The following is a 12,487-nucleotide window of genomic DNA, read 5'->3' as shown; positions in this document are numbered from 1 at the left end:
TCACGCGCTTTTCCAGCTCCTCCGTCTCCTGCCTCACTACAACAATTTTGCTTATATATTACGTCAAAATATTACATAAATTTAGAAGTGCTATAAATATATACTAATAAAAACAAACAAGCTGAAATTTTACCCTAAAGGCGGCAAGTGAAAATACTTACCGCCAAATGAAAATGAAAAATATCATTTGGGTTTCCTCTCTCTCTCTCATTCGGATTCAGCTCACCCTAATCACGCCTCATCCTCTCTCTCTCACCTTCATTTTATCAGTTCCCTCTCCATTCTCCATTGCGCTCTCTCTCACCGAGTCTATCGACTCTCTCCATCACGCCATGACCACGCCTAGCTAAAGCTCTCTCTCTAACAGAGTCTATCGACTCTCTCTTCCTCAAGCCCCGATACTCTAAAGTCCGACTGAACAACACCATGTTTAGTCTCTCTTCACTCTTTCCCGTTGAGCTGTTGGAGCACACACGAGCACGGAGCAGCTAAACCAAGACCCAGGTAACCCAATATAATATGTATTGATCCCATATATTTAATTGAGAACTTTTCCTTTCATGTTGATTGAAAAAAAAAATTGACATTAGCTTCAGATATATGAAAATTTTAGTTAAGAATTCATCAGTAGATTGAACCAATTTCAAGGATGCTGCTGCTTCTGGAACTCGAACCAATTTCAAGCAAAGCTTGTCGTGGCAGGCTCATAGAGGCCTCGTTCTCTCTCTCGTTATCACAGCATATGGTACCTCAACTGGATCCGCAGTGTTATGATTTAACTTTATCATTTACATTTTTTATTGCCCAAATTTCTTTTCTTTGGCTTAAAGAAAATTTTGTCTTGACTTTTGCTGTTCCAGGGGAGACCTGTGGTCGGGTTCAGAGGCTGGTGTTATTAAGATATGGCCTTGGGAAGCTATTGAAAGATCTTTATCTTTAACTGTTGAAGAAAGGCCCATGGCTGCACTACTTGTAGAGAGGTCCTTCATTGACCCAAGGGGCCAACTCGCTGCAAATGGTTTCGTCAATGTCTTTAATTCCGATGTCAAGTACCTCTTATCTGATGATTCCAGAGCCAAAGTGTGGACTGCTGGTTATTTATCCTTTGCATTATGGTACGCCTACATTCCCGCTTCCCACTATTTGCTCTCTACACGTCTAAAAATAGTTTTGGTGGAATTTTTTTTTTTGAACTCTTACAATATGAATATAAGATGACATTTTCAAATAATTGTTTGTGAAGTTCTTGACCAATCATAACTTATATTATGGGCACAATATGTTCCTGATGATTTTTTAATGAACATGATTGAAGCCAATATCTTAGACACTGAATTTAATCATAAGTTGTACTTTTATATATGTGGGTATGTAAAATTGTAAATGCTATTTGTTTATCTGCTAAATTTGATACTTTAATGCTTCCATCAAGTGCTCTTGCCCATGCAATATAATATGTAAATCTAAGAATAATTTGATTGTTGAATGCTGGGAAAAGAATAAAATTTAATTATGCAATGAAAATGAGAGGTGAATGTTCAACTAATCACGAGCCTTTTTTCTTAGAATTAATTAAAGGAATTAATACATGGAATTATAACATGATTTATGATTATTTATTTCTTTTGTTTTTTTAGCACATTAAATATCTGTTTCTTTTTATAATGACTTTTCTTGTTTCCTGACTGTAGGTAGGTCTTGAGGGGAGTTCTGTTGGGCAGTGGTGGCTGGATATGATTAACAAAACATTGGATGAAGGATCAACATTTGAACGAGTTGGTTCTAGGCAGTTAGTAGGCTTGCTTATTGCTGCATGGTTGGTATTTTCTATCAAAAACTCTTTTGTGAATTGTTATTGTTATTATTTTTTCAATGTCTCAGATGTAGAGACTTAATTTTGCGTCACCATTTTTTAAGTGCCGTGTCTGATTAACTCCTTAATAACTTCAAGTATTTAACCTATTACTAACTGTATCTCAAGTGAACTCAGTTGTTTCTTACTTTCTTAAAATCAAGTGGGTAATTTTTAGTTTGTTTGTCTCGAACTAGATTTTATCAGGAATAAGGATAGAAACCTTATATTTAAGATTTTTTTGTTCTTCTCTTCCATGCTTTTGCATTCTGCCTACTTAATCTTTTTATGGTCTCTTTGTCAGTTAAGATTTTTCATTAATGATTGTTGAATGTCATCCTTTAGGGTGAGAACTGATATTAGAGCTTATGTTGGAGATGTTGATGCAGCAGTAGTTCTGTGTGGCTTTGGGCGTGCCATTGGTAATAAGGTAGGCTCTTTATGTTAATTTGAATGACATGATTGTGATGCATACATTGTTGTTACTTTTATTCATTCAAAGACTTGATGGTTTCCAAACGGTTTCTTTATGGTTTCTGTTTGGCTTATAGATCTATATATGTTCATGCCTGCTGATGCATATACTCAACATAAGTAAATATGTGAACTGCCTTTTGTCTAAATAGAAATTGATGACTTTTTTTTAGGGAGCTGTTGGTTTGAGGATGAGAGTGTATGATCGAATAATGTGCTTTGTTAACTGTCACTTCGCTGCACATCTAGAAGCGGTTAATCGTCGCAATGCAGACTTTGATCATGTATACTAGACAATGTCCTTCAGTCGACCAACTAATCTCTTCAATGCCGCTTCCGGTACAATACTGTACCTATTCTTTTTTAGTTCGCTTGTCTTCTCAATGTATTTATTTTGGCTTGTTTATAGATCTGGATTGCCATTGGTCCTTTCTGTTGCAGCTAGTGCTTCATGTGCTGCTCAGGTGCTTCGAAATACAACTGTATGTACATGTCATCACTGTAGCATGCTAAATTGGTCTGAGTTATTTTTTTTTTCAAAGTTAAATAGTTTCAGTTCATTTTATGAAGCATTGTTGTCTTCACAGACTGGTGTTTCCTACTCTGCTGAAGGGATGCCTGAATTATCTGAGGCAGACATGGTCATATATCTTGGTGATCTTAATTATCGATTAGATGGTATATCTTGTGATGAAGCTAGAGATTTTGTGTCACAAAGATGTTTCGATTGGCTTAGAGAAAAGGATCAACTTAGAGCAGAAATGGAAGCTGGAAATGTCTTTCAAGGAATGTGTGAGGCAGATATTAGGTTTCCTCCCACATACAAGTTTGAAAGACACCAAGTTGGTTTAGCAGGTAACTTTTTCTGTGCAAGTAGTATTGTTCAGTTTATGCCAATTGAACTGTTCGAGAGATGGGTGGTTGGGGTAGTTTGTATCTCTTCTAATCAGGTGTTTAGCAGGTAAAAAAAATCTTGTAGGTGGGCTTTTGTTCCTGCTATAGAGCTTTTCATTGATGCTGATAAAAAGCTTCCGGAAATAATTGACTTGTTTGTAAATTATCTTTTTGTAGGGTATGATTCAGGTGAAAAGAAGCGAATTCCAGCTTGGTGTGATAGAATCATATACCGTGATAGCCGTTCAACCACTGCATCAGAATGCAGTTTGAACTGTCCTGTAGTTTCCTTAATATTGCAGTAAGTGATTCTAATATGTAACATATATTTTTTTTTCCCAATTGCAATAAAGTATAAAAACAAATGGAATGTATCTCATAATTTTTTATCTGGTCTAAGGCCATCCAGGTGGCCTTTAGAACCCCCTTAAATTCTTCCAGTGCGATACTAGATAAATTTCTACGGGTTTACAGGGATGCATTTCTTTATTCTGTATTTAATAGGGTTGTGATTGTCAAGGCCATATTTGGATGCATGTACTTATCAAAAGAAGCTCATCAGTTTTGTTTCTGGCTAAGTCTCTAGCTCTTTAGTTCATATTAATCTGCTCAAAATTTGATGTTCAAAACTTCAAATCACACATATGAAGGGAGGGAACAGAGTTGAGAAAAAATGCTCAATAATTTTATTAAAATTTCTTGTGTACTGGACTAACACCTGTGCCAACTTATACTGATATCTTTTCTACTCCTGTCTAGGATACACTGACACCATGGTTTTATACTTAAATACCTGCCATCTTCTGTTTGATAGGTATGAGGGTTGCATGGATGTGACAGACAGTGATCATAAGCCTGTCCGCTGCATCTTTGCTGTTGATATTGCACGAGTTGATGAATCAGTTAGGAGACAGGAGCTTGGAGAGATTCTTGGAACAAATAAGAAAGTCAAAGCTATACTTGAAAAACTGTGCAAGATTCCCGAAACGATCATCAGCACAAACAACATAATTCTTCAAAACAAGGACACATCGATCTTGCGTATTACTAATAAATGTGGGGAAAGAGATGCATTATTTTAAATCCTTTGTGAAGGACAAACTATCGTTAATGAGGATGGGCTTGCATCAGATCATTGTCCTAGAGGCTCCTTTGGCTTTCCTCGTTGGCTTGAGGTAACTTGTTTTGCTTTTAAAAAAGAACAATAGTTATACTTTTGCAGGTTCTTATTTTGTTTGGTTGAGAGGATTACAAAATTATACTGTGTTTTTATTACTTGGCTCGTTTTATTTTTCAGTTATATATATATTAGTGATATAATGTTCAAATTTTAAATTTGTTGCAAAGCTACACCACTAGTGCTAAGAAATATCAGTAAAAGAATTTAGAAAGACATTTCTAATCCTGATAAATTTGTAATTTAAGAAACATATAGAGAGGAAGTGATCTATTAAATTCATTTTCCCTCTTGTTCAAGGATTGTTTCTCTGTATAATTCATTTGAACAAAAAGAACACTTAATCTTACTTTACTGTGTGCCCGTGCAGCTGGCCTGGTGGTTATTTCTTACCTCTAAATCAGACCCGACCTTCCTGTTTTACACTTCTACAACAGATTGCTTTGTGGACACACTCTTTAGCTCTTTTGCTAGTATTTAACGTCTATCTTTTTTCTTTTTACCAGTATGAAGTGAACGGAAAAGTGGCTGATTCAATGCTTGTTAATACCATATTGATGCTGGTGTATGTTACTAAGTTTTTTTGGTGGGAAGCTGGATACTGGAGCACAATGGATATTGCACATGATCGAGGTTCTACATCCTTTTATTTTAACTTTCCATCCTTGTTATCCATTATTTTATTAAACATCATTTTGGCAATAATTTTCTGGATGGTTTGATATTTTGGAACATGTATAAATTTAGATGTCTTATTATTTTTTTGAATGCATACTAAGCATAACTTATATTTATGAATTAAGTGAGATAGAAATAAGATAACTCGTCTTCTATGAAGTCATCATCATTAAAGTCTCTTACTTTCGTTACCATTCGAAGATTATAGTTACTTCCCCTTTAACCTTTTCCATCTATTGCTGTATTTGATCCCAATTACTTGGATTGGCTACCATGACGTTGCAAATTCTTGGCCTTAATTTTAGCAGATAAATTGTTTCTACTACCTAATTTTTCACTGTGATTAGAAGAGACCAAATAATTATTAAACAAATGTTCTTGTAGTGCTGAATTTATCTATTGCTTCTTTCCCGTTCTTTTGGTTTGTTCATACTTTCTCTCATTTGGATCATTGTACCTATCATTTTGACAGCTGGTTTTTATATTTGCTGGGGATGCCTTGTATGGGTGCCTTCTATATATACTTCTCCTGGCATGTACCTGGTCAATCATCCCGTACACCTTGGAACTCAGGTATTTCAACCTTTTCAAAATGTGAACACTTTTCTGCATTACTAGAGAGTAGGAAACTATAGCAATGGCTATGTAGATACCTTGGTGGGATTCAAACTTTAGACCTTATGGAAGCAAACCACATGTCTTCCCATTTGAGCTAACTCCCCTTGGTATACACCAGTAATATTATTATTAGCTTGTAAAAGCTGTATATTGGCAATTTGATTCTAGATTTGAGTTAGAAGCTGCAAATCTATTCTACCAGCCAAATGCAAAAGTTGAATGCTTGTAACTTTGTTTGTAAGCTGCCAAGCCCATGAGATGAGCGTAGACTTGATTTTTTTTGCAACCAACCATACTTTCTTTTCTGTCCTATTTCCCCATTGTCCCTGTTAAATTAATTCTTAATTTTAGTTGTCTACTTTGCTTTGTCACAGTTGGCACTCTACATCCTAGTAGCAGGCATTCTTTGCATATACATCAACTACGACTGTGATAGGCAAAGGCAAGAGTTTCGCAGAACAAATGGCAAAGCTTTGGTTTGGGGTAAAGCTCCATCAAAGGTATATGGTTCTCTGAAACTCGTTATTTGGTTCTCATTATACATACAATTTTCTGTATATCTGCTGCTAAATCCTACATAATTCTCCCCTTTCTGTTTCACAGATAACTGCCACTTACACTACCACAACTGGGGAAACAAAAAGCAGCATTCTTTTAACTTCGGGATGGTACGTTTTCAGGCTCTGCCATGTAAATATGAACTAGCTGGATTTTTTTTCTTCTTGGTTATGAATGCGGGGGGTTCATAACCAAGAAGAAATATTAGCTGATCCAAGTAAGTAATTTTAGCTGATCCATGTAAATATAACTGCCACTTGTGCAATATTAGCTTTCATTCATAACCACCATGTCCCAGAAATATTAGCTGCATTTTTCTGGACTGTTCCAGCTCTTTTTAACCACGTAAGTAATTTTCCTTCTGGGGTTTAGATTTGTTTATGTTGTTAGAAGTTGTGTTTGAATTGAATCACTTTTGTCCTGCAGGCTTTACCCTACTTTTATGTGGTGTTTCTTACAATCCTTCTCCTCGGCCGGGCGAAAAGGGATGATGATCGGTGCTGATCCAAGTAAGCAAACACAATCTCATCATTTGTTTATGAAAAATTATATGTCCCTTAAAAAATTGCAAAGGTAAACCTTCCAAATTTAGTTTTTCAAATAGATCCCGAAGTTGAGGTAATTCATTAGTTAAAACTTACCTTACGAGTGCTACTAGTTTATTTGCTTGTATGGGAGAGACAAACTCTGATCATGTTAGTGGTTTCTGGTCCAACAGGTGTAGACAATTTACAAACCGATGCCAGTGTAGAGAAAAATAAATAAGTAGAAGAAATGAATAATGGTTTGCGCGTTTTCATACAGATAAAGGCATAAAATCTTGACATGTGATTGTTATTGTAGGTATGGAAAATACTGGAAATCGTACTGCGAGAAGGTTCGGTACAGGGTCATCCCTGGAATTTACTGAGAAAATGTTGCACAAGTGTTTGTTCTATGTTGAGAATGGCATGTATATTCAGCCTTTCCAAATTAAATGATGGCAGGCTGGTATCATGTTGTTGTTATTGTTGTTTTTGTAATGGTCAACTTTATGGATGTTGTATTTCTCTCATCTTCAATGACCAAAAACTTTTCTTGTTTAGGAAAATTACTATAAAGTTTTGTTTCTATTTTTCATTTTTGAAGTAAAAATTGTTCAAGATTATGAAACTTTATTATGTTATGCTTTCAAACTTAAGTTAGAACTAAGATCTCATGAAGTAGACACATTTATAGTTTGAATTAGTTATTGTTTAATGTAATACTTATGGTTTATCAATCTCTTGAGAATTACATTTTATGATTAATTTTGATTTTTTTTTATCAAAATACAATAATGAAAATCTTTTAATTAAAAAAAAACCATATAAGTATACTTATCAAAATAAAATTTAAAATTTTATTACTATATGTTATGATTTAAAAGCATATTATAAGCGTAAAAAATCGTTATGGTTTATATAATATAACAAACTAAAAATGTTATCAAAATAATCAAATGTAACAGTTGAAAAGTGTTATGAAAAAATACAAGATTAAACTTCAAATTTATAATCAAAAACTCTATCTAAATGTTATTATTTGAATATTATAGCACCTAAAAATGTGTTATTGAATAGTTTAAGATAACACCGAACATAACATTCAAAAAATGTTATAGAAAAGACTGGACTTTTAATAACATGGGCTACGTTAGCATTTTCAGAAGTGCTATCAATAGTCTCAGATAGCACTTTTTAAGTGTTATGAATACTGTTTTTTCTTGTAGTGCCTGCTCTCAATCAAATCAAGCTCGAGCTGTACGTATTGTTGGTAGTTGAGTTTGGCACTTTCCCTAAATTTTTCTTTATCTTTGTTGGATTTCTTTAGGCCGTCCCGAACCTCCAGCAGCTCCTCGGTCAGAGTGGCTTTTTCCTCAAGCAGTTCCTCTTTCTGCTTAGACAGCTCCGTACTCTTCTCAAGCAACTCGTCGTTCTGCTTAGTTAGCTCATTGTTCTTATCGAGCAACTTAGCATTTTTCTCTTCGAGCGCTTTCTTAGCCTCAGCAAGCCTGGGGTCGAAATGTTTGGCCCAGGATGCCATCACCCCCGCACGGCGCCAGCCAACGGTCATGGTCAGTAATCCCTGTAATCAGATAAAAAAGGGTAATGCGATGGCAAAGAATCAAAAATAAATTATTCAGCATCAGGAGGTAACTTATGCTAACTATCTCGTTCTACCCTCGGTTGAGTATTTAGTAAGGCTCCCTGGAAATGGTTTCGGTAATAGCCTCTTGACTGCATTTATGTTTGGAGAGCTTGTATATCCTCTCCCTGGCTGAGCTGAACACGATGCTAGATAGGGAGCCTTCAGGCTGAGTACGCTGTATTTGGCTGGTAGGGACCTGAGGAGTAGGCAGCTGGTCGACGGGTGTTGAAGGAGCAGAATGTTGGTCGACCAGAGGAGTTGAGGCCGGTTGCTCGAGTGGAGATGGAGGTGGTGTGTTCTCCTTCGAAGGGATAGTGGCTGGAGGGTCCTTGGTTCGACCCTTCTTTGAGGCGATTTTAATGCTCTCCCCTCAAAACCCCTTGTTGTCCTTCTTCTTGCCAGAAGATGCAGCGGCAGCCTTGTAATGCTCGAGCACATCTTCAGATGACATATCTGCACAAAAGGAAACAACACGAGTAATGAGACAAGATATTTATACGGGGCTAAAAATGAACGTGAAGAGTACAACTACTGGTCGCTACATTACTTACTGAACTACTTACTGCCTAGAAGAAATCTGAACTTATGATTGGAGTATACTTAAAGTTGTTATCCCCGTCAAATAAGTGACAGGGAATTAGCAAACTATCTAAGAGTGAAAGATCAATACTGTTCTCATCTGAAGATTCGTCGATGGGAGCGGGGGGGTTTAGTGGCCTTCTTTTTTCCTTTTCCCCTTGGGGCGGGGGGAGCAGCAGCCCGCGGACTGCTAGAAGGTTCCCTGATTGTTACTCCAGTGTCCCTCCTCGGAAGAGGTTGTTCCACGTCTGGGTGCTGCTCGAGAACCTCTCCGCCGGTAGCACTCCCCGTCGTTGACTCCCTCACATCCTAATGAGGGGCCAAAAGGCCGACCTGCCTAAGGTTAGCCTCTGTGACCAGATGCTTGATGCTTTTCTCCACGTCAGTCATACTGGCCAAGAGGGTTGATCTTAACTCCATGTCTGGAGTGTGGTCTGGTCGCAACCATGGGCCTGAAAGGCACTAAAAATCTAAGAAGTTGTAGAGAAAAAAATTAAAGAAAGATTAACGACAGTGGTACAAAGGCGTTACCTCCTTGAGTGAAGGCCAGGTTGTTCGCGACCATGTCAGTCGTGAGGAAATTCTCCTGGTAGTACCTCCCCACGTTCGATATGTGGGTGGTGTCGGTCAGGAAGATGCGCCCTGTTTCCTGATGACAAAAATGGAAGAACCCCGTACCTTCTTGGTTGGGGTTAGACTTGAGGTCGAACAAGTAATTAACCTCATGGGGTGCTGGCACGGGCCATTTTTTGTGGCTATAAAGGATATAGAGTGCTGCAAGCATTCTATACCCATTGGGAGTTATTTGGAAAAGGGCGACCCCGAAGTAGTTGGCCACCCCTTGGAAGAATGGATGAAGAGGCAAGGTAGGTAGCCCCTGCCTCAACATGGTATCTCGACCAGGCACTGAAAGCACCTCTGGGCAAGTTCGCCCATTGGTCTTGATTGGATCAAACTAATGTCGGCCCCGGGAGTCCATATTTTCTAATGTAGTTGGCGATCATCCTGATCGTCACCCGACTTTCAGGTACAACATACCATTCAACATTTGGTTGAATGGCATTTTGGGGCTGAGCATGAGTTTGGATATTGGGGTCAGGAGTTTTTTCTGCTAGACCACTAGTCGAGGGAATTTCAGCCCGAGGAGCCGGCTGATTTGAAGGATTGGGAGTTTTCTTTTTCTGGGCTATAGTTTTTGCTCGAGCCATATTTTTGGTAAGGTTATATGGAGTATTTGAAATGGCGCGAGAAAAGGGAATGTCAGGTATTAGCGATGACGGTTGCTCCTCCCCAAGGATCTTGCATGAAAGCTGCGAACAGAGAAAGGGGGAGATAAGACGTAAAGCTTAGAAGCTTGTGTTGAAAGTTAGAATAACGTTGCTCGCATATACGACCATCAACATTCTAATAAAAACACTAAGTTCTATATGAGCAGTTTGAAAAACAGATTGAAAAGCGGAAGTAAAAAGCTTTTTCGACTCCGAAGGGGCAGGAAAAACCATGTTTTTCACCTAGCTTAAATCTACAATCTCGACTACCGAACTGGCTCCTAACTCCTACGAAACAATATTTCACTACCCTATCAATCATCTGTCAACATGCAAACAATCCCCATACATTTTCAGCCAAGAACACGAAAGGGTTCAGAGATGAAAGCAAGCATAAGGCAGTTTCGTATGGTAACTCAAAAGACAAGAAAGTTTGTGAAACTTACTCAGATAAAGATTGAAGTCCGAAGGTGAAAGCTTTTGAACGTCCGACCGTAGATGCTTGAAAATTTCTGGGCTCTGGAGCACGAGTACTTCAATGTTCTTCAGGAAGGCAAAAGTATGTAAAAATTGAAAAGTGATTCTAAAGGGTCATTTATACTAGCCGAGGAGCGGATACCAAGGTAATCATAAAGGGTAATTTTTCAAGGAATGGGGAAGCGTGATAGCCGTTGGACACATTCTTGGGAAATCGAAAAGACTTGAATAGACATGATTGATCACCTTTTTCGAGAGAGCATGGGCGGTTTGACAGATTTCGTGGGGTATCCAAAGAGTCGGTTTCTTAAGTTTACTTATTGCTGGTAGCAATAAATAAACTTGGGGGGCAAATGTTTACCCAAAAATGGTTATTGATGACGTGGTAAAGATTTCTCACACATGGATTAATACGTGGTGTAATTAAAGGGCAAAGGTGTTGTTTGACTATCGACCAGAAGCACACATCATCGTCGGTGTTAATTTTTAATACGACCAGGCTGATCGTGAAACCTGATTTATTTGCTTCTTAAGTTGTAATCTAATATTAACTGCATTTGAATATTTCTTCATAATTATCCTTGATACGCGATTATTAAGAAAAGATAGGACACATTAGCATGTGTAACCTTCCTTGATCCTATAAATATGCATGAAATAGCTCAAGGAATGGAATTTTGGAGGCATTAGCTTTTTTGCTTGATATTGAGAGAGAAAGAGATATAATGATTGTTCATCGTTCTATTGTAATCCTTCCAAGGTTTGTGAAACTCAAAGAACCCTAGTTTTTTGTTCATGACTTTGAAGTTCAATAATAACAATACACTAAGTGGACGTAGGTTGTTCCCAATCATTGGGGCCGAACCACTATAATTCCTTGGTGTTTTTTCCCTTTCCATTAGATTATCTTTTCAAGTGTCGTTCCATATTTTGTTGTATATTTGACTATGTGTCATTGGCCAATTCGAGGGTCAACAGAGAGAAACAATGAAAGTGGAAGTCTATTGGGTAAATCTGGTATCGAAATCCAGTTTGAATTCGGTAAACTCGTTTTGACTAAATTGGGAACTTTTGTGGGAAAGGGTTATTCATGTGATGGGATGATGAAACTTTGTACTCTATACAATGACAATAATCATATTACATCTAATTCTTCCAATGTGATTAATTCGAGTTCTATTACTTTGTGGTATAATAGATGATTGCTCTAGGTATATTTATGTGTATTTTGTTAAGGGTAAGGACGAGACATTTAATGCAATTAAAATCTATAAATCTGATGTAGAAAATCAATTGAAAAGGAAAATTAAGAATCTTAGAAGTGATAGGATTGGTGAATACTTTTCAATGGTTTTATTGTGTTTTATAAGCAACATGGTATTATACATGAATGCACTGCATCATAAAAGTTTTATTTTCCTTATCATTAGTATATGACCTTTATGTTCATCAAATGTGTAATGCCCAGGATAGCCAAGACCATTACACTGTGTATTTTAAACAGTGTTGTACTTGCTAATCAAGTCATTTGGATACAAATGCTTTACTAATGTTAATTAACATATTAGGGTTAAAAGATTTTAATCATAGGAATAGTTGTTTTCCATAAAAAAGTGTGAGTTTGTACATGGGATCCCAAAAATAAGTATTTACAAGGCATATACAACTTTTAAATAATTACAAGGTAAGCCGACCGAAGCAGCAACAAATTAAGTTGGCTCTAGCCCCTGTTGATTCCTCGGT

The 12,487-nt window shown here is 37.2% G+C and overlaps 1 protein-coding gene and 1 pseudogene across 2 annotated transcripts; both read left to right on the top strand.

Moving 5' to 3' along the window:
- The first annotated feature begins 262 nt into the window (after positions 1-262).
- Positions 263-4,271, top strand: LOC133823973 (type II inositol polyphosphate 5-phosphatase 15-like; annotated as a pseudogene).
- On the top strand, positions 4,011-7,341 carry LOC133799908 (7-dehydrocholesterol reductase-like). 2 transcript variants are annotated; one of them, XM_062237901.1, is made up of 7 exons: positions 4,011-4,395; positions 4,768-5,030; positions 5,548-5,648; positions 6,068-6,193; positions 6,297-6,361; positions 6,678-6,760; positions 7,095-7,341. In XM_062237901.1, the coding sequence occupies exons 1-7, from the start codon at positions 4,289-4,291 to the stop codon at positions 7,229-7,231; spliced, it is 882 nt and encodes a 293-aa protein (XP_062093885.1). In that variant the 5' UTR covers positions 4,011-4,288; the 3' UTR covers positions 7,232-7,341. The 2 variants fall into 2 exon arrangements, with proteins under 2 accessions (XP_062093885.1, XP_062093890.1); XM_062237906.1 differs by having other exon boundaries at positions 4,015-4,395; positions 4,904-5,030.
- The last annotated feature ends 5,146 nt before the right edge of the window (positions 7,342-12,487 follow it).

This window comes from Humulus lupulus, chromosome 1 (genome assembly GCF_963169125.1).
Source record: "Humulus lupulus chromosome 1, drHumLupu1.1, whole genome shotgun sequence".
Lineage (NCBI taxonomy): Eukaryota > Viridiplantae > Streptophyta > Magnoliopsida > Rosales > Cannabaceae > Humulus > Humulus lupulus.
The sequence above is the reverse complement of the archived record's forward strand: the minus strand, read 5'-3'. Positions and strand labels throughout refer to the sequence as shown.

Excerpts from the sequence above, each read along its gene's own strand:
- LOC133799908 (XM_062237901.1), top strand. The coding sequence starts at position 4,289 with ATGCATTATTTTAAATCCTTTGTGAAGGACAAACTATCGTTAATGAGG. Across the intron at positions 5,031-5,547 it reads GGATATTGCACATGATCGAG|CTGGTTTTTATATTTGCTGG; the intron begins GTTCTACATCCT and ends TCATTTTGACAG. Across the intron at positions 5,649-6,067 it reads CCGTACACCTTGGAACTCAG|TTGGCACTCTACATCCTAGT; the intron begins GTATTTCAACCT and ends GCTTTGTCACAG.